General features: G+C 35.6%; 2 protein-coding genes and 1 long non-coding RNA gene across 7 annotated transcripts in view; 2 read left to right on the plus strand and 1 right to left on the minus strand.

Moving 5' to 3' along the window:
- Positions 1 to 14,167, plus strand: part of LOC105455575 (ATP-dependent helicase brm) — a 28,608-nt gene extending 14,441 nt beyond the window's left edge. For 3 of the 5 annotated variants that reach the window (XM_011698998.1, XM_011699003.1, XM_011698999.1), the window contains exons 3-18: positions 4,822 to 6,956; positions 7,513 to 7,586; positions 8,097 to 8,346; positions 8,879 to 9,017; positions 9,102 to 9,263; positions 9,377 to 9,718; positions 9,798 to 10,032; positions 10,103 to 10,293; positions 10,396 to 10,553; positions 10,646 to 11,066; positions 11,145 to 11,311; positions 11,400 to 11,591; positions 11,669 to 11,999; positions 12,076 to 12,939; positions 13,022 to 13,196; positions 13,299 to 14,167. In XM_011698998.1, coding sequence (XP_011697300.1) covers positions 4,822 to 6,956; positions 7,513 to 7,586; positions 8,097 to 8,346; positions 8,879 to 9,017; positions 9,102 to 9,263; positions 9,377 to 9,718; positions 9,798 to 10,032; positions 10,103 to 10,293; positions 10,396 to 10,553; positions 10,646 to 11,066; positions 11,145 to 11,311; positions 11,400 to 11,591; positions 11,669 to 11,999; positions 12,076 to 12,939; positions 13,022 to 13,196; positions 13,299 to 13,444 — 5,982 coding nt within the window. In that variant the 3' untranslated portion in view covers positions 13,445 to 14,167. The remainder of the gene's footprint in view (positions 1 to 4,821; positions 6,957 to 7,512; positions 7,587 to 8,096; positions 8,347 to 8,878; positions 9,018 to 9,101; positions 9,264 to 9,376; positions 9,719 to 9,797; positions 10,033 to 10,102; positions 10,294 to 10,395; positions 10,554 to 10,645; positions 11,067 to 11,144; positions 11,312 to 11,399; positions 11,592 to 11,668; positions 12,000 to 12,075; positions 12,940 to 13,021; positions 13,197 to 13,298) is intronic. The other 2 variants (XM_011699001.1, XM_011699002.1) reach the window with 2 other exon arrangements.
- LOC105455571 (inositol monophosphatase 2-like) lies at positions 59 to 3,536 on the minus strand. Its single transcript, XM_011698993.1, has 5 exons — positions 3,152 to 3,536; positions 2,408 to 2,541; positions 2,006 to 2,268; positions 1,195 to 1,452; positions 59 to 1,062 (listed from the first exon to the last, which is right to left on the minus strand). Exons 1-5 carry the CDS (start codon positions 3,296 to 3,298, stop codon positions 923 to 925), a joined length of 942 nt encoding a protein of 313 aa, XP_011697295.1. The 5' UTR covers positions 3,299 to 3,536; the 3' UTR covers positions 59 to 922.
- A 284-nt stretch (positions 14,168 to 14,451) lies between the features above and the next one.
- On the plus strand, positions 14,452 to 17,980 carry LOC105455577. The gene is made up of 2 exons (XR_975127.1): positions 14,452 to 14,806; positions 16,986 to 17,980. It is a non-coding gene; the product is annotated as an uncharacterized LOC105455577 (long non-coding RNA).
- Positions 17,981 to 22,316: the final 4,336 nt, after the last annotated feature.

Consider the following 22,316-nt stretch of genomic DNA (forward strand, 5'->3'; position numbering starts at 1 on the left):
AGACTTTTGAAGTTTGCCGGATCATGTACATAATGAAAAGAGAGATAATCTCACGTGCTCGCTGTTTTTTTTTTCTTTACTGTATTCATTCACATAATACATATCGTCTTTTTTTATAATACAATAATTTTACAATACTCACATTACAAGTAGTCGTATTTACTGAATTAATACTACGTTTTATGTTAAAACGTTTTTACGTATTTATTTGAGTCGTACGATCACGTTAACTTACTAATTAATACTACGTATTAACTTATCGTCAGATTACGATATGAGTACAATATCGTTTAACAATTTATGTATTTATGTATTTATGTATTTATCTGAGAGATATCAGAGAAATGGAACAAAATGTAAAATAATGATGTCACTTACTATTCAGTAACTGTATGTACGTATACGTGCGTGTTATTTCCTATTACACTTTCAATGTGATATGCTCTCGCCAGTAAGGCTTGGCCGGGCCCGCTGCTACTCTCAAACTGCAAAGTATGCTCCTACGCTGGCCTCGCGTGCACTCTTACAATTAGCGTTATTAATCCCATGCATGACCTTTACTTGTTCGGTACACTGATTTGTTATACATTGTACTTAACGTGTTACAGCGATTTTTAGTGATCGCCGCATGATCAACTGTATTGTATACTTCGTTTTACACAAATAATACGTGGTTGAACGCATTTGTTCTATCATCGTTAATTAGCAATTCGTAATTAGCAATTCTAAGATATGATAAATATTGATACGATAATTTTCCGCGATGACATGACATTTTAAACAAAAATTTACCTTCACACGTAGTTTTATTTAAATTTTATTTATATTATTTTAAATAACATTGAAGACGAATGTATTTCTTTTTTGTTTGAAAACGACGTCGTTATCCCAAGTTTTTGCCTTCAACAAGAACTCGTAATAATTATTTTGCACTCTTTTGCAATAATAACATTCTCTGATGGGTTTTCAGATCCGCGTGTTTTATTAACTTTACGAGTTCTTTCGCCAGCTTACAGTTACCGACAGCTAGCAGCTTAGGTGACATAACGTTGAATTCTCCACCTGAGCGGAACAAAAAGTGATTTAGACAAAATACATTTTTTATTCTAAAATAACTTGTATACTTATTACTGCTATATATCATTTAATTGTAACGAGAGATATAATCAAAGGTATATGTATAATATTATATACCATTTGTATCGATTACCACTCCGCCAGCCTCCTTGATTATAAGTACACCCGCAGCGACGTCCCAGGGCATCAGGTTGTCGGAGTGGTATCCTTCGACGGCTCCCATGGCAACGTGACACAGAGACAAAGCCGCTGAACCCATAGTTCTTATTCCGCGTGCTATCGAAACGAAAGCCTCCAATCTTCCCAAAATGATATCGCGAATGTTCTCGATAGTCGCGTATGAAGCCTCCAAGCACAGTAAAGAATGCTCGAGTCCTGGAAGAGGTACACGGAGAGAACTTTCTTTTAGAATTTACCTTGAAAATAGTGTTAATCGTGGGATAACATAGTATTTCGACGGATTTTATGTATTTTCTCTGTTTTTTTACTATATACTACAACAAAAATTATCACAGTAAAAAAAAAGAAACAGAGATAATCACATAAAATTTGTCTAAATACCCATGTTGTCCCACGATTAACAATGATTTTCAGGGTAAATTTTAAAAGAAAATTCCGTGTAAAATAATGTTATTATTGTCATCACGACTGTTTATCACAGATATCGATTTATTTTACGTATATAAGTCAAGAACTATAATAATAAATGATAAAATAAAATAAAAACTATGTAAATATATTTTATATGAAATTTAAAGTTAAGAAAATGTATATGTGCAACGTATATGTGCAGGAATGTACAAGATATACGCATGCGCTCATTTGATGGAGAATGCAGATATTTTTATCTTTGTTACGAAGAATTGCAAAGCGAAAGAAAAAAAAAGGAGCGGAAATGATTAATGATAGATAAAAAATAATACTTTACCTTCTATGGTCGAGCTCTTAATCGGTTTTTCATTGAAATACGCTCCGTGGCCTCTTCTGGCTGTGAATAAGTGTTCTAAAACGGGGTTGTAAACTATTCCAATCTCGAGCTCCTTATTCACAGCTAATGCAATCGATATGCAAGTATACGGGAAAGAATGTACGAAGTTTGTTGTTCCATCAATCGGATCGATAATCCATGTAGGTGCATCCGTAAGTTCTGGCAGAAAATTGGAATGTGACACTGTTTCTTCGCCAATAAACCTGACAAACATGTCAAAAATTTATATAAAGAGATACTACGTGAATAGATAATTTATGAAATAGTAATTTATTTTCTAATTTTGCTATATACACGCATATATCAATCAATTTTATTAAATTAAAAAATTCGGTAACTTACTTATGCGTAGGAAATTTTTTTGCTAAATTATCGATTAAAATAGCTTCGACTTTTTTATCATACTGCGTCACCAGATCCCAATCTCCAGCTTTTGTTTCAATATTCTTAGATCCTTGGAAAGCATCACGAATCACCTGGAAATAATATTGTATATATTTGAACGTTATTTCTGCACAAATAATAGGTGAGGTAATGGTATTGATTGTTCTCAAAATAGATAATTCATCAATTATAATTTGTCTGACAACTTGTGGGACGTACTTACAGAAATTGCATATAGTATCCGATAATTTTATCGCATGTGTCTTGTAATATGATGAATTTTAATCAGCAAAGTTACATTAAGGAGAATACTTCGTGTCGGGCGAATCGATAATCTTTCCAATCATACACAATTACAGAATATAATAGTAGACGTAAAAAATAGTAGAATAGTAGACATAATTGTGCCGTAAAGGAATTTTTATTTATTAATTATACTGTGTTTAGAATTCTTGTTTACTATTCTTTATTGAATGTGTGACATATATATTTATAGTTTTATTGATTATTTTATAGATTATTACAAATTTTTTAATAGATTTTTTAAAATAAATACAGGTATTCTTTAAACATGTAACATATATTTGCTCTATTTAAATAGTTCCGAGAGTGCAAACAATTGCCAATAACAGATATATCAGCTTCAATCATCCAAGTCATTATCTCTTTATTTAGTATATTACAGAGCGATGTTATATTTACCTTTCCAGATTTTATAGTAAGATCCAAGGCGAAGTCATAGCAATAACTGAGCTCCTCTTGAGTGGACATTTTCGCAATTTTCGTTAACCCGAATCCGAAATATCCGGCTTCTTTTACAAGTTTACTAACGGCGTATCGCGATAGCATGCTCCAGTTATATAGTATCGTCTGAATATCGTGGAAGCATTGTTCTTATGGTACGATTGTCATCCCCACTATGAGCTCGCGTTCATTTAACTTAATAGGAATATCGAATCCTCTCGAGGTTCTTTTCCATTCCCTCTGCAATATGTCATAACTGAAGAGAGTCAAAGTCTTTGTTGCTAAATTTTATTATAGAAAAGTTCATCTTGGCTATGACACATTAATGTATTCTTGAATAAACATGATATAGCTTAGTAGGTATTTCTACCGTGATCCCGTATCTTAAAAAAGAATAATATATTGCATAAATATTTTAAAATTATCTATTTCACAGCTATCGATATTTTTTTCTAAATTTACGCTACATTGCATTCGAGTGTTAATTTACCATATCGGAGACGTTGTTTGCGAACAAATAAAGGATATTTTTTTATGTTTATTACATCACACTTGAACATTATGCAGCGAAGAAGGTCAATTTGACCAGAGCATATTGATTAAATTTTGTGACGAATTGAAAATTGCCGACGAAAAAATCTCTTATATCGTCGGATATGTTTTGTAAGCAAGGATAATCATCATCAGAATCAAAGTATACATGTCACAAAAATGTTTTTACAGATATCAAAATTTTATAATTGTGAAAAATCTTTATATATTAAAAATATTAAATACATTAGGATTAAATTTTAATTAAAATTTAACACATACAGTTTCTATTGTTGTTACAACAACACAAAATATTGGAAAAATAAGATTATAAAACAAGATTTAAAAAGAAAATAAAACTTTTCGGTAGGAAAGTTTTATTGCAAACGAAGGAAATTAAAAGAGTTACAAAAGGTCTTTTTTTATTTTTATCAAAACGTTCGTATTATTGTAAGCTTGTCGCACAAATTGCAGCAGATAAAGTATTATTATACATTGTCTTGTCTATCAGTCAATGCTTCCGAGATAGCTGTCTTGGTAGCATGTCTCAGGAACGTGACATCGTTTACTTGGCGACGTGAACGAGGCGTGGGAGCTTAACTTGTACATGCGAATAATTCGCGCAGAATATTCGATTAAATAAATATATCTTTACGTGTGCTACTTGCGACCACGTCAGGCCTTACATGACTTTGTGCATTTCTCTCGCACCTGATTTCGTCGTGTCTACATACGACTTTTATTAACGTGATGAAATTGACCGCTATTACCACCGCTGATCGCAACTACGCTATATCGTGGATATGTTAATCGTTACGGCATATAACGCACATGAAGTACGATGCAATGTCGATTTATCGTTTTTGCAGATTTCTACTTGCTACATGTAAGCCTTATATACTTTAGTAAATCTTGCAAACATTGGAGAAGTGTTATTACTATTAGAATTTTTATTTATTTATTTTTAATTACAATGTAATTAATGTATTAAAAAGAAAATTGTGAATTAATTACTTAAAATTTACACTCGGTATTTTCGAAAATATTTTTAATTATAAATTTTCAAGATATATATAGGATTTTTTTGTATTTTACAGAATCAAGGTCCAGGCGGTCCAGTCGTACAAGTACCTACGTCTCAAGGACCTGGAGGACCAATGGTACCAGGACAAATGGGTCCAAATGGACCACAAAGTGGATCTCATATGATGCAAGCTGGTCCTAATCAAATGGGTTCTAATGGACCCGGACAGATGGGTCCTGGCGGACCGGGACAAATGGGATCTGGTGGACCCGGTCAAATGGGTCCTGGACAGATGGGACCAGGAGGGCCAGGACAAATGGGTTCAGGAGGTCCAGGACAAATGGGCCCAGGAGGCCCCGGACAAATGGCTCCATCTCACATGGTGCAAGGTGGAGGTCCTCCTGGGGGACCTCATATGAGTCAGAGTGGACCAGGTCAAATGGGTCCAGCTAGCGGATCTGTTCCAGGATCGCAGATGGGTACTGGTCCTCAAAATTCTCAAATGGTTCCCGGTGGACCCTCACCTGGGCATATGGGTGGACCTCCAAGTCACATGAACGCAAGCGGCCCACCAGGACCGGGCCATATAACCTCTGGTGGTCCCCCCGGACCAGGACATATGGGTGGCGCAGGACCTCCATCAGGAATATCAGGAATATCACATATGAATGCTAGTGGGCCACCCGGATCAGGACATATGAACGCAACTTGCCCTCCTGGACCGGGTCACATGAACACTGGTGGACCTCCTGGATCAGCAGGACATATGAACAGCGGACCACCGATTCCAAGTCACATAAATGCGAGTGGTCCACCAGTATCTACACATATGAATGCGAGTGGTCCGGGAAGTCACATGGGTCCTGGTGCTCCTGGTCAAATGCCCACAAGTGGTCCTGCAGTGCACAGTATGGGTCCAGGAGGTCCGAATCAAATGGGCCCTGGTGGCCCGAATCAGATGATGGCGAACAGTCAAACGCAAATGGGACCTAGTGGACCGATGGGCCCTGTTGGGCCAAATGGACCTGGCCAAATGGGTCATAATGGGCCGTCACAGATGGGCCCAAATGGACCCACACAGATGGGCATGGGCGGCCCTCCTGGACAAATGAATATGAATGCACCGAGCGGACAGATGGGACCTGGTGCACCCGGTAATCAAATAGGACCTACAGGCGCGAGTAATCAAATAGGACCAAGCGCACCAGGTAGTCAAATGGGACCTTCCGGTCCAGGTGGGCAAATGGGACCAGGAAGCGGTCCCGTAGGCCAATTAGGACCGAATAGTCTTGTACAAATGGGTCCTGGAAGTGGTCCAGGTAGCGTACCAATGACAACAAGTAGTGGACCTGTGTCTATAGGACCTAATGGACCTACTGGAATAGGTGTCAGTGGGCCTGGTGGACAAATGACTTCTAGCAGCGGTCCCGGAGGACAAATGGGCGCAGTAGGTCCTGGAGGCAGCTCTGGAGGACAAATGGGCCCAGGAAACGGTCCTGGAGTGCAAATGAATGCCGCCAGTGGGCCTGGCGGTCAAATGGTGCCAGGAGGCGTACCTGGACAAATGGGACCAGGCAGTGGACAAATGGGACATAGTGGTAGTGGACCCGGAGGCCAAATGGGACCAGGAAGCGGACCTGGTGGACAAATGGGTCCAGGCAGTGGTCCTACTGGTCAAATGGGACCAGGGGGACAAATTCCATCTAGTAGTCCAGGACAGATGATGCAAGGAGGTCCGGGTCCTCAAATGGGTCCGAATGCTGCGAGCAATCAAATGGGACCTGGTGGTCCGAATAGTCAAATAGGACCATGCGGTCCAAATAATCAGATTAGTCATACAAATGCGAGTGGCCAAATGGGACCTAATGGGCCAAATGTTCAACCTTCTACTACTCAAATAGGTCCTGGCAGTCAAAATCAAGGTCAAGTTTCCGGTAACACAGCACCATTAGTATCAGGTGCTCCAGTAAATCAAATGAGTCAAACTGGAAGTGGACAAATTGGACCTACCGGACCTACCGGACCTACAGGACCCGGATCAGGACAAGAGAATCTGAACGCGCTCCAAAAGGCGATTGATTCGATGGAAGAGAAAGGATTGCAAGAAGATCCGCGATATTCTCAATTGTTAGCCTTAAGAGCTCGTCAAGGCAGTGGCATGGGCGACAAGCAAGCTTCTTTCAATACACAACAATTGCAACAATTACGGTACGTAAATTATCATAACGATTATGTATTATACCTGTATAGATTATAACCTATAAAATATGAAAATTATGAAAAACATCAATTAAAAAGAAACATGAAAACTATAAGTATATAAATTAAATGCAATTGCGAGTAAACAAAAATTATACGAATATTTTTAAATCATATTGTGCATTTTTTTTATTTTTATAATTTTGTCAAATAATAATTAGATTAAGTTATTTTGAACATATTAAAAACAATTTTTTAACTCAAAATTAAGGCATGTGTAAAATTATCATCCCAACATTAAAATTCCAGAGTTCTGTATAACAAGAGCTCTGAATTAAAAAAATTTACTTTAAATTTAAATTAAAAATTGTTATTAAACAGAACTCTTGTTATAAACTATAGGGAACTCTTCGTCTCTTTAAAATGAAGCACAAACTCTGATTAGAACTATGGAAATTTAATGTTGGAGTGCTAACTTTTCACCGAAAATTAAGAGTATATAAATATTCTTTTTATATTTTTTCTTTTAATTTCGCATTCTTAATTTTTTCTCACATTCTTACAGTGCTCAGATAATGGCATACAGATTGTTAGCAAGAAATCAGCCTGTGCCTCAACAAGTTGCATTAGCTGCTCAGGGTGAGTTTTTAATATATTTCACTATATAAGCTTATACGCTCTGGGTGACTACTCTATCTTTTGTATCGCTTTCTGCCACATAATTTATGTTGCTTATTTTAAATTGAGCTTTTCTTTACAGTTAGTATTTTTTTTTTTACATCTGTTTGCTTTTTTATTTTACATTTTATTACATTACCTTAATATTATAAATATACGTAAAATTAATATAAATTATCTCTTGTATATTGCGTGTGATTTATAATATATTAGAAATTTGTATATGATGCTCTTATATAATATTTTATTCTAAATGCTTTTATCTTGGATATGCATTATGCTAAATATTTTTTGCATTAACTTTTATTTCCGCTCAGTAATCTTATGTATTGGATTGTGTAATTACAGTGATTATGCTTACTAGATTGTAACGTTTATTATAAACTATGTGAATGAAAAGAGACGAATGTATTGTGGTATTTACAAAAGTAGGGTAGAATGATCCTGATTTGATAAGGCGGATTTGAATAGGTGGCGCACCTCCTCCTCCAGGGATGAGTCAACGCCCCATAGATCCGTCTCAAGGCCCTGTTACAACAGCTGGGCCACAAATACCAGGTCCGAATGTTATTGGTCCCGCAGGTGCTCCTAGACCAGGCTGTCAAACGCCGCAACAACAGCAACAGCAACCTCAATCTGGCGCTAAGGCTAACAGAGTGACAAGTGTAGGAAAACCTGTGGGATTAGATCCACTGTTAATATTGCAAGAACGAGAAAACAGGTAAGGACGAGCTTTTAGGTAAGGAAGAGAAAGAACATAGAATAGAATAGAATAGAATATTTATTCACATTAGCAATTTTACAGTCAAAAAGGGGATTTGGTTTACATTTAATGCCTTATCACTTATTAATCCATACCCTAACCTATCTCTCTATCTTATCCTGTACGCTTAAAACTACTTGACTATCACAGACTTCTTAAGATTACTGCTCGGCGTTTCGAGCTCACAACCTTCTCATTTCCATTGCCTTATTTCGTCTACTACTACCATCCTTTTACATTTTCTTTTCCTATCCTTTACCTAGTCTTTACATTCCTTATATTCGTCTTGACTTCCACTCTTGCTTTACAATCTCTTTCCTATTCAGCCTTATACATTTCCTATTCTTAATCTATTTCCTCATCCTCTTCCTCCTCTCTCCCTCTCTCTCTTATTCTTATCTGTTTCTCCCTGAGAAAGAACATAAATATGTGTGATAAAAGCTGTACTTTTGTCAGTAAAACATAAAAAAAATTTAATGTTTGGTAACAGAGTTGCATCCCGAATATCACTTAGAATGGAGCAACTTAGCAATCTACCAACAAACATGCCAGAAGATCTTCGTATACAAGCTCAGATCGAATTACGCATGCTAAGAGTACTAAACTTCCAAAGACAATTAAGATCAGAGGTACTGTAATTAATTTATAGATTTTTTATATAAAGTTGAGAAATTCTTATTCACTCTTTCTAACTCGTTCAATCCTTTGTACAGATTATAGCATGTACTCGGAAGGATACCACTTTAGAAACTGCAGTGAATGTAAAAGCTTATAAACGTACGAAACGGCAAGGATTGCGTGAAGCTAGAGCTACCGAAAAATTAGAAAAACAACAGAAATTAGAAGCAGAACGTAAACGAAGACAGAAACATCAAGTAAGTTTATCGAATATATTTAAATTGTAAAATTTCGATATTATAAGTACGCGATATCAGCAAGGCTATCACTGCGAATAAACGAATACAAATGTGGAACTTATTGTTTCCAGGAATTTCTTAGTTCTGTATTACAACATGGCAAGGACTTCAAAGAATTTCATCGCAATAATGTCGCGAAATTGGCTAGACTTAACAAAGCAGTGCTTAACTATCACGCGAATGCTGAACGAGAGCAGAAGAAAGAACAAGAACGCATTGAGAAAGAGCGTATGCGTCGTCTTATGGCAGAGGATGAAGAGGGATACAGAAAATTAATTGATCAAAAGAAGGATAAGCGTTTAGCATTCTTGCTATCCCAAACCGATGAGTATATCAGTAATCTTACGGAAATGGTGAAGCAACATAAAATAGAGCAAAAGAGAAAGCAAGTTGAAGAACAAAAGCGTAAGAAGGTAATGTAAAAATTTAAAAATTGACGATTCTTTCATGTAATAAAGTACTTGTAATATTAATGGAGCCTTGTGATTATAGCAGAAAAAGAGGAAATTACAAGATGGTGAGAATGGTGAGGATGGCGGAGCCAATGATGATACTCGTGTTGGTGTAATAGAAACAGTCACTGGTCGTACATTAACTGGCGATGAAGCACCATTGATGAGCCAATTGTCAGCATTTTTAGACGCTCATCCCGGATGGGAGCCAATTGAGTCAGACAGCGAGGATGATGATGACGATGATGAAGATGAGAGCGAGGACAAATCCGATAGTAAGTGTTTATTTTTTAGATTTATGTATAGATTTTTTGCGTATGACTTAACTAACGAAATATTAATTAGGCAAAGATAAATCAATGGGCGATTCAGAAGAAGAAAAAGTAAAGAAAACGATACATAAAGCGAAAGTGGAAGATGACGAATATAAAACAGAAGAACAGACATACTATAGTATCGCTCATACGGTTCACGAAGTTGTTACGGAGCAAGCAAGTATTATGGTGAATGGAATGTTGAAAGAATATCAAATTAAGGTACTTTATACATTTTAATATAATTTTAGTTTTATATTATATTTTAAACAAATTCATTTCTCTGTGAATGAAAGAGCTTATGAATGATTTTAATGATTTTAGGGCCTGGAGTGGTTAGTATCGCTGTTTAACAACAATCTGAACGGTATTTTGGCAGATGAAATGGGTCTTGGTAAAACAATTCAAACCATTGCTTTAGTAACATATCTCATGGAAAAGAAGAAAGTCAATGGTCCATTTCTCATCATTGTTCCATTATCGTATGTTTCTTTCCTTCTTTTTAGAGCTTCCCTTCTTTAACATAAAAGACATTGCAAATAAATTAAATGACAATTTTAATACATGCTTCTAGGACATTATCAAATTGGGTTCTTGAATTTGAGAAATGGGCACCAAGTGTCGTTGTAGTATCGTACAAAGGTTCTCCAGCTGGCAGAAGAGCAATACAATCTCAGATGCGAGCTACAAAATTCAATGTTCTTTTAACGACTTATGAATACGTCATAAAAGACAAGGGTGTGTTAGCCAAACTGCAGTGGAAATATATGATTATTGATGAAGGACACAGGATGAAAAATCATCACTGCAAACTTACTCAAGTGCTGAACACACATTATTTGGCTCCTCATCGACTATTGCTAACCGGTACACCATTGCAAAATAAATTGCCAGAACTGTGGGCTCTTCTGAATTTCCTGTTGCCTTCAATCTTTAAGTCCTGCAGTACATTCGAGCAGTGGTTCAATGCTCCTTTTGCTACCACTGGCGAGAAGGCAAGTATTTTGCGTAAAACACATTTTTAATGCAGCTCTGCTATTTGACATTATTATTTATTGTTATATCTTGCGTAGGTGGAACTGAATGAAGAAGAAACTATTTTGATTATTCGTCGTTTGCACAAAGTATTACGGCCTTTCCTGTTGAGACGCTTGAAGAAGGAAGTAGAATCACAATTGCCTGACAAAGTGGAATACATTATCAAATGCGATATGTCTGGCCTACAGAAAGTTCTTTATAAGTACGTAAATACATTGTTTGTGCTTAATTTCTTTATCAGACTAATTTGTGTAAGCATAATGTACATATAAACAAAAATTTTCTGCTAGGCATATGCAAAGTAAAGGTGTACTACTGACTGACGGATCGGAAAAAGGAAAGCAAGGAAAGGGTGGTGCCAAAGCTCTTATGAATACAATCGTACAACTAAGAAAACTATGCAATCATCCATTTATGTTTCAAGCTATAGAAGAGAAATACTGCGAACACGTAGGCACGCAAGGTTCCGGTGTTATTACTGGGTATGTATCTCAACAGCTATTTCGAGCGCTTTATATGTGAAACAAAATATTTACTTATAATTTTTATTTGTTATTAGGCCCGATCTATTTCGTGCATCAGGAAAGTTTGAACTTCTCGATCGTATTCTTCCCAAATTGAAGGCTACGAATCATAGAGTATTACTGTTTTGCCAAATGACTCAGTTAATGACAATTATGGAAGATTATTTAAGTTGGCGAGGATTTATGTATTTACGATTGGACGGTACAACGAAAGCGGAAGATAGAGGAGATCTATTAAAGAAATTTAACGATCCTGGTTCGGAATATTTCCTCTTCTTGCTATCCACACGTGCTGGTGGTCTTGGATTAAATCTTCAAGCTGCTGATACAGTTATTATCTTTGACTCTGATTGGAATCCTCATCAGGTACATAACATTAATATAGATTATAGTAAAAATTAACGCAGTATTGAACTTGAAAATGACATACATGTATTTGCAGGATTTGCAAGCTCAAGACAGAGCACACAGAATCGGACAGAAGAACGAAGTGCGCGTACTTCGATTAATGACCGTTAATTCCGTTGAAGAGCGGATATTAGCAGCAGCCAGATATAAACTGAACATGGACGAGAAAGTTATTCAAGCTGGTATGTTTGATCAGAAGTCCACTGGCTCCGAGCGACAGCAATTTCTTCAGAGTATTTTACATCAAGACGATGCTGAAGATGAGGAAGAGAACGAAGTGCCCGACGACGAGACTGTAAATCAAATGATTGCTAGATCAGAGGGTGAATTCGAAACATTCCAAAAATTAGATTTGGAACGTCGACGTGAGGAGGCAAAATTAGGTCCAAATCGCAAATCGCGACTACTAGAGGAAGCTGAGTTGCCCGACTGGTTGGTAAAGGACGACGACGAAGTGGAAAGATGGACCTACGAAGAGGACGAAGACAGATTCCTCGGAAGAGGTTCAAGGCAGCGTAAAGAGGTTGATTATACAGATAGTTTAACCGAGAAAGAATGGTTGAAGGCAATTGACGATGACGGCGCCGAGTATGAGGAGGAAGAAGAGGACGATAAGAAGAAGAAAAAAACGCGGAAACGTAAGAAGAAAGGCGAGGAAGATGACGAGCCTATGCCGAAAAAGCGAAGGGGTGCCGGATCTTTGGTCGATCCTAAAATGAAACGGGCTATGAAGAAACTAATCACATTAGTTGTTAATTATACCGATAGTAGCGATGGACGATTATTGAGTGAACCTTTTATGAAATTACCATCACGAAGAGAATTGCCGGACTATTATGAGATCATCAAGAAACCTTTGACAATTAATAAATTATTGCAGAAAATCGAAGAAGGCAAAGTAAGTATTTCCTGCATCTTTTCTTGCTTTCTTTGGATATACGTATGTAATTCAATAATTTTGTAAATCTCTTTTTTTCCAGTATGCTGATTTAGACGAACTTGAGAAAGATTTCATGCAACTTTGTAAGAACGCTCAAATTTATAATGAGGAAGCATCTCTAATTCACGAAGACTCGATAGTGTTACAATCCGTCTTTACAAATGCGCGTCAACGTCTTGAAGAGGAAGGCAATAATTCCGACGGAGACGATAAGGGTAAATATTTTATAATTTTATCGTATAATTATTCAGTAAATATTAAAATTTAATTTTCTTTTTCTTAACGCTTTTTTTTGTACCTTTTTTTTTGTTACACAGATGGCGAAGACGGTTCGGACGCGGATTCTAGTGTAAGGATGAAAATTAAGCTGAAAGGACGAAAGGGTGAGGGAAGAGGTGGTCGTAGAAAGAGAGTTACTAAAAAATATATATCCGACGATGATGATGATGCTGATGATAATTAAGAAGTATTGCGTTGATGCTTCTTAAAAGCTAAGGAACATAATTTAAGTATTTAATCGATTTATTGCAATTACATCATAGTATCCTGAAAATCGACCATTGATTGATTGATCCTGAATGTAGCAGACTCTTATAAAAGTACAACCAACAATTGTATGTATGCGCATTTGATTATAGCAGTGGAGTAATGCTACTGTAAACTTAATGTGTTATTAACTTTTATAATTAGTGAACTTATTGATAAATATTGAATATACCATAAGTCTATTTAGATATATGTTATATCTCGATATCATGGGAAGAGGGAGACATAACGTGTTGTATCATTTTCGTAAATTCAAGTAAATTTGTGAGTAGTGCTATTGTACAGAAAAAAAGATTAGCATTAAGATTTATTTCGAATATTGTTTTAATCTCTCTACTTTTGCAATGAAGTCTGATTGAATATTATATTTGAATTTCGATTGATGAGTCTTATTTCGAGTTCGCGTTTCTTTATTGGGGATAGACATTTGAGTGCGTTACTCTATGCCTCGCCGCAGTATAATATATGTTAGATTTTTGTAAGTGCTCACAGACATATATATGCAGTATATAAAGAAAGAAAATTTTAGTTTGCTAAAATGATATCATGTAATTTTTTGCAAACATTTTGCGATATATTTGTGGGATATATTGAGGATGTTATTTAACTGGCCAATATAATTTATCACCATTGACACTTATCAATCTACATTTTATTTTTTTAAATCTTTGTCCCACACATAGATGTGTTATAAAGTTTGATTGAGTCAATATTATGATAGCACATGATGTTCATTTACGTACCATGACGATTTTACTTAATTCTTTTTCAATTGCTTAACAAAAAAGGAATTATAAACAGAAACTGAATTTTTAATAATCTATTATCTGTTTTAATTTTTTATATTTGAACTTGATAAAAATATTTAAATCACAGTGTTTATTAAAAAAAAATCAATTATCATAAATTTGTTACATATATTTGGAATGTTTATTTTTTCCCAACATATAGCTGCCTTTTGATTAAATTTATTGATGTGTAATACAAGATTATATAAATTAGCATTGTATCGTATTACTCGATCAATCAATATTGGCGACAAGTTTTATTATAAACTATAGGCAATTTAATTTGTCAAATGTAATAGTTTTTCCTTTTGTTACGTGAGCTTCATTTTCTATTGGTTTTCTTATGTTTGTCAAATTCGATTCGATCGTCTATTTCTTTACGGTAAAATATAAGCTATTACTTGTCAACTTCAGAAAAGGATTGCAGTGATCGAAGCAGCGAATATTCTGTATATAATTGCCACGTGATAATGATTTGAAATATTATACAAGTAAATGTGTCTTTGATATAATATATTCATTTTATTGGTGATGAATATATTATATGATAGTTAGAATATGCTACGTATATTTATATCATGGTATATTTATACTAGAACCTCAACTTTTTGATTTTTTACATACCAGATTAAGGTAAACTGTTATATTCATAACGAATTTATCGTAATTTCTTCAAAGTTTATATAGCGACAACAGTAATTCTTTGTGTGCAAAGGTGTAACATATAATCGAAAAGTATTCATAAAATAAATTATAGTATATTCAAGTAACTGCGTTAGGTATAAGTAGATAATGCGTGAATAAAGAGAGAAAGATTTGTGAAAAACAGATAAAATCTTACAAGTTACAATTTCTTTATGTGAAGTTACTCTTTCTCCAAATAAAAAGTTACACTCTTTATATAAGCTTGCCTTAGTTCAATAATTTATTTTTTGGGTTTTTACTTTTAAATCTTTTCGAAATAATATGGCTTTTGGCAGCAATTAATATTTGTTTGCTGAAGATGAAAATATATATACATATAAATATTACAGAAACAGATAATCTATATAACGACATGAATAGTTTTAAAATTGTTTAAAATAATTATATTCTAAAAAAAAAAGAAATGCCAACAGTACACGGTGTTCCCAAACGATGTCACCCATTTAAGTACTAACCGCGCTCAACGCGTTGTTTGACGCGCAAGTGAACGAGAACGAGAACTTGTGTGTCGAACGTGGTTTGACGATAGCCTCTTTTTTTGTAAAAAGAGAACGCATATTTCTTCATCAAATCTTCATTCTTCAATTAATGAAAAAATAGTATTTATAGAATATCATATCTATATTCAAACATAATTTTCTCTCACATTTTAAAATTGCAAATTATCAAATTACAATATCTGTTCCATATACAAAGCAATAAGTAGAGCACTTTAAAAAATTCCCGGCGTCTCGGTTTTTCATAGCTCACTAATTTTTAATAAAAATCGCGGTGAATGAATAAATACTTCTTAAAGTCTATGTGCAATTTTGAAGCTCAACTTTGTAAAGAAGTCGTTAGTCGTCATCTGTATTCTAATAGCATCTATCGTATTATGAATATCGGTTATTCGATACTTTTAATAAAGAAAAATCAACATCTGCTCCATCGTCTGAAATATTTAGCATGAGTTGCTTTTGTACGCTCTGTATTATGCGCATTTAACCCGTTCCATTTCGCTTGGTGTACGAGCTTGCAATTTAATTAGATGTCAGTCACGTATAAGCAGACGAAACTGGCGTATCGGTGCTTTTCTCTTTGTAGAGAAGATACGACTTACTTTTTCCCATTCACAGGATGAGGATGCCATGTTGGGCTTACGCGCGAGAAGGGGGAGAGGCATTTAAAAAGCGGCGAGACAGTGGCGAACGTTGTTGCTTGTATTCTTTGGCCTTTGACCTGACGTGTCTGGCCAGCTAGAACCGTTGCTCGTCGCGGATCCCATGCGCGCCTGTTGGTGGCAATTTCAGCTCTGTTTTGAATTTAGATGGAATTTAGGCAAGCTGTTACGGACCGTCCAGTCGCCTTCTCCGGTACACTCCCATTTGTGTGCATGACTGCTTATGCGTGGTATGTATGATATGTATGTGTGTGCATACGTACATATGTGTAATACTATTTTTTATAGATTATGAACTAAAAGTTCGATGACAGAAATAAATATCTGTCATTTCTTACAATAAAGAAGACATTATCGTTAAACGACATTGAACGTACGAAGTTCTCGTCCGATTAAGTCAAGCAACGTTGGGCGCGATTAGTACTTATTGCTAAATGGGTGACCATTTGGATACATCGTGCATCTGCTGGCATTTCTTTTTTTAGAATTTATTTTATGCCTTAAATTTATTAATTTTTTTGTCGTACTTATACATTATCTTATAAAATTAATCAAAATGATAACATATATAATAATATGTATAAAATTACATATTATAATTCAATTAATTACTTCAATTATATTTCTTATTTATATTTCTTCAATTATTATGTATATATTTTTTCTTCCTCTAAAGAAGGAGATATTACTTTTAGCTCTGTTATACGGACGTTCCGTATAAATATCGTCCAATGAATTTAATACGTATTCGCGTATTTACGCTGTATGCTATTTGTTGTTTTGCCTGGACGAGCTTTCCCCCTTAGAGAGAAGTCCCATTCGAAAGGATGTGGAGAACGACGACGATGGAAGGGAATAAATTGCTATCGCGTCTGATCGTATATAAAGCTTACCTCCTTGAATGGTTACTACTCGTGATTCGGACCGATATCTCGTGGCATGCCATACGGGAAATGAGAAGAATGAAGAAGAGAGGGCGAACTCGTGCGTCATCGTTATTTTCTCTTTTCGTTCTCGCGTATGGCGATCAATTGCGGATGAAGTGGCAGAAATTCGCGCGTGACGGGGTTGCACTAGAACGATTTAGAAACATATATTGATCGCTTTAATTCGAGAACTCTCCTGCAACTGTCAAAATAAAATTAATAAAACGATTAACGCGACAAATTAAAGAAAATTAGAAATAAAAGTAAGACCGTTAGATAATAAAGAACGTCAATTTTTTATATAAAAATTCAAGATCGCATTGCATGAAAATGGCAATGTTAACGTCGAACTTATGTTTTAGTCATTGTTATTTATTTTTTACTTTTTTCACGGTCTTCACTTTCTTCTATATCATTTTGAAATCTTTGAAAAACATATATATATAGGTATTGTTTATAGTGTATATTATTATCGCCGCAGAACACCGTTTGCTATGCATCTTTTCCTTCTTTAAGGTGTACTAAGTGATGTACGCATCGCGGTATTCTTGAAGCTTTAGGCGGAAACTCAAATACAGACGCTATACAAGATCAATATAGTTGTATACTACGATGCACATATGTTCGGGAGCGATTCGAAGGATACACCGACTGCATTCAACGATGAACAGTATCATTTTCTCGTTATGACGATTGAGAACGCGGAAGTTTCTCTAAAGTGAGGTCTGAGCAAGATAGAAGGCATCTTGTCTACTATCACAATTAGATAACAATGTCTAATATCAAAATGATTACGATTGCGAATTGCGTTGTTATAAATATTCGCGATAATTTGCAATGTACTTGATTATATTTAATGAAAGTATTTATCTTTATTTTTATGTTAGCGAGGAAAAAATAAATCATTCGTTAATTAAATTTGTAATTTTGTCTGGAATATATATTTTTAATTAATTTTGAAAAAAAATATTTATATATTTCTGTTTATATATATGTACGTATCGTAAATAGAAAACAATTTAAATAATTGATAGTTTGTATAGAACACTACAATGATTATAAAACATTTTATTTCTGCTCTCATTAAAAGAACTACAGCTGTATGCACATAAATTATTCTGCCGATACAATTCAACATACATACAATTCAACATCTATTAAAATTCTAAAGTAATTTCTGCGTTTTAAACTATTGTGTTGCGTGGAACGTAAAAAAAAAATAATTTTTATTTTTTGTACTTATAAAAATATTCCTTTGACGCTTCGTTGTATAATTTCTTTTTTTTTCTAGACTGAGGAATATTACAGACTTCGAGGGAAAACTTGCGTCCTTTGAGATTTAAAAATTACCTTCCGTGTATATTTTGGCCGTGTACTCTTCATTTCGTCACATGCATGCAGCTTACAGGATTGTATACGATCGGTATGATCTTAATTTTTTTATTACGCCCATGTAGAATTAAAGCAACGCTTGTTCAAGTGCAATTGGACGATCAAAAGCTCGGAAACAAATAGCTCGTTTGAAGCAAATGATGTTTCCAGAAACGGATGGCAGTCACGATAAGCTGGAAAATCATTATTATCGCGAAAAAATCGTGGCCGAGCAATAATACGCGCTTTCGGCTTTTCGATAACGCTACAGGGTACTTAATGACGTCGCGCTAGATTGATATCAAGTAATTATCGTTCACGTGATAAAGCACCGTTTCCCGGAATCCCCGTGCCCTCTCCTCCCTCGAAAATAATACAGGCCGGGCGTAAAATACGGGATATCCCGCTCCCGACATTACAAATCGCTCCGCCGCCAACTTTCCGATGATTTATGCAACCGCGCGATGACTGATGATCCTCTTTATCAGATAAATGTACTACCATCCCGCGACGATCAAGTCCTCACATATTTGCTACAACTTCCATATTTTACGCGCGCTCATTTATTCTTAGAGCTTAAGCTGTGACGACGCGCAAGTTTCTCCTTCTCAGAATGCCGTTTCTGACAGAGTGACAATGCACAATGTCTGTAACATTTATTATACTTCGATGGTATTATTTGGAAGGCATATTGATCCATTAAAAAATGTTTGATATCATATCTTATTTTATTATATATCACGCGTATCAATCATTATTTTTTTATATTTTTATATTATTTTATAATATTTTATCGTTATATACTTATGATAATAAAAATTCTATCGTACAGCATACACGACAAAACAGGTAAGAAACGTGTTAATCTATTTCATTTTATCCACTCATTACGCAAAATAACAATTTAACTATTTAATTTCAACAACTCTAATTGTTATTTTGTGGATAAATGAAAAGATCTCGTTGAATGTTTAATTTTCTGAAGCGCGACATCATCTATAAAAATAATATCGCATCCCCTCGAAATGATAATACCCTTTTACAGTTCAGCTTAAAGAAATCGCACTGTAAAGCCCTTAAAGCTGATAGTCCGCATTGTCTGTAATGAGAGGCTATCTGCAGTAATGCCAAAGTGATCCGTGTAACTGCAATTGCAAAGTGTTACGACCTCCGCTTCGTTACGTGCGCAATGCGGACGCGCGACTCGCGCAACCGCGCGATATTACATAATTATCACGCAGAAGGTTTTGGCTCGCGTTCCAACTGCAGATACACGGCAAGGGGATTACGGCTATAACACTTTATCCATTAATGAAGTGGCCGATCGATCCGCGCTATCTCCGCAGCTCGTACATCCTGCGGCGTACGATATTTCTCAAATATCCCTTCCCCCTCCCCGCGCATTCGCGTTTTTTACTCTTTATCCGCAACCATAACTCAATGCCGTGACACATCAAATCCTGTTTTAACGTTTTCACATGTTTCATATTGTACGCTTTCCCCGATCTCCAGGCGACTGCGGCACGTATTTACCTTTTATCGTATTCATAGTTTATTTGTAACATAACATATTTTTGTAATATATTTTTCTACAAAATGTAACAAAAATTTTTAACGGTTGAAACGCCTCGGGTAAAAATACAATGCACCTATTGTATTAAAAAAATTTCTGCGTTCCACAAACTTTAAAAAAATGTAAGTTTAAAAACAAAATGTAATAAAGACCGCATACGAAATATGTTTATTAAGAAGTATATTAAATATCGTTGATAATTTATTATTTTGAATATCCATAAAATGTTATTGCTGTTTATAAATCCTTTAATAATCTGAATATCTATATATCTTTATACATATAAAGTTATTACAATTTATTAAATAAAACAACAATGATGGGTTTAAAATTCCAACGTCGAGAAGGAATGAAACATTTAGCGAAATGACTTTAATAATATTTATTGATTTGTTAATTCTAAAATTTTAATTAACATTTAGCAAAACAACTTTAATAATATATTCTTTAATTCAACCTTAAATTTTAGAATGTTGTTTATATATACAGAATTTCTGTTTTCTAAAATTCTAAAACTTCTAAAATTGAATTAACAAATATATTATTGAAGTCGTTTCCCTAAATGTTTCTTTCTTTCTCGACGCTGAAGCTTTAAACCCATTTTAAACCTATTATTTGACTTCCGCAAGATTACCACGCGCTATTTTGATCTATCGATTGTCGCGGTCGAATTTCAATTTCGGCTGTGACTCGTCGGAGCGCTTTATATATATACCGTATCATAAGTGACACGTATCATTTTCAATTTGTTGAAATTGCCGTTCGTCAAGGGAGGAAAAATAACCGCCTATCACACCGCGGCCGTTGAGAATCCTCGAGTTCGGGTTCGAAGGGGATAACTGATTGGTGGGGGAGGATAGGAGGATGAAAATAGTTCGCAAACGCAATTAAATCGCGCTATTTCACTCCCACGGTCCGTTCCCGTCTCCGACCACTTTTGCGGTCGAAATTTAAATCAATTCCGCCCTCGTTCTCTCTTTATCCCTCTATTTATCTGTCTATCTACGTCTATCTCACCCCCCCCCCTCTCTCTCTCTCTCGGAGGGATCCCCGATGCTGCGCACAGCGGGATTCATTTGCTATCGCGCGGTTAACTTTCAACAATGTTGCCATTGTACATATTGTTCCGCATCCGCGACTTGCCGACGATAGGGTGGAGAGCGCGACACACTACAAAGCGATGCGTATACCTATCCTGCGGCGGATAAAGCGAGCATACCTTCGGGGATGTTATCTCTGGTTACGTTACTCGAGTACACGCATTTATATGTGTACATCGCGAGAACGCCGCGACACTTCGCTTTGTATAAACGCGCGCGGCGACACGCATGGCGACATTCGACATCCGCTTTTTGACGCGATTTGTATGCACAACGGCTACGTAATCGCTTCGGGATCATACATCGCGCCGTCACTATAATAGTGACGTTAATAGGCTTTAATCCTTTTCTACAAATCCACGTACATTATAACATATATATATATTGATCGAGATCTGCTATTTTATGATGTTGAATCATGTTTATTAAAAAGGAAAGAAAAAGAATTTCGATTATATATAGTTTCTAGTAACCGTTGATTCTTCTCTAAAAAATCTGCATGAAGGAAAAATTCTCTTGCTTTCTATTAATGTAAATAAAATATCTTTGAGACTTTACGCTCTCTTATATATGCACTATATTAATATTAGACATGTATGAAAATAACTATCTTCTTTCACATTGTTTTGTTTCTTTATGTCATCATCATGAAAATGCAGATTTAAATATTTATCGATACAATAGCTTTGATTACATTTGGATGGTTATATTTTTGCCAAAACCGCATGTTTCCTTCGCCCTTGTCCCTTATAGGTTTAACTGATTTTCCTCCCCGTGAAAGAAATCGCTCGAATTTACGCTCGAACATCCAAACGCTAGCGGATTGGATCGGACTCCTTCTTCGAAACTTACTTGGCTACTCGAGTTTAGAGATCAGAAGTTGAGCAGAGTGAAGGAAGAAGGTGAGGAAATTACATGTCAGCTTGCTGTCAAAGATTCTGCCCACGCGAACGGAGCGTAAGATCATCGGCACCACGTGTACACGACTTTTGGATTCATCTACGTCGTTATTAGCCGCGCGGCTGCGATATCCCCGCGCTGCATCATTCGCCGATAGTGAAATATTATTAAAATGTCAATAAATTGTCGGCGCTTTAATTAGCATCAACGTAATTAACGAATCCTGAATACCACGTGCAAGGACATTTATTATTCACGGTATGAAGC

This window comes from Wasmannia auropunctata, unplaced genomic scaffold, assembly GCF_000956235.1.
Source record: "Wasmannia auropunctata unplaced genomic scaffold, wasmannia.A_1.0 LD335898.1, whole genome shotgun sequence".
NCBI lineage: Eukaryota > Metazoa > Arthropoda > Insecta > Hymenoptera > Formicidae > Wasmannia > Wasmannia auropunctata.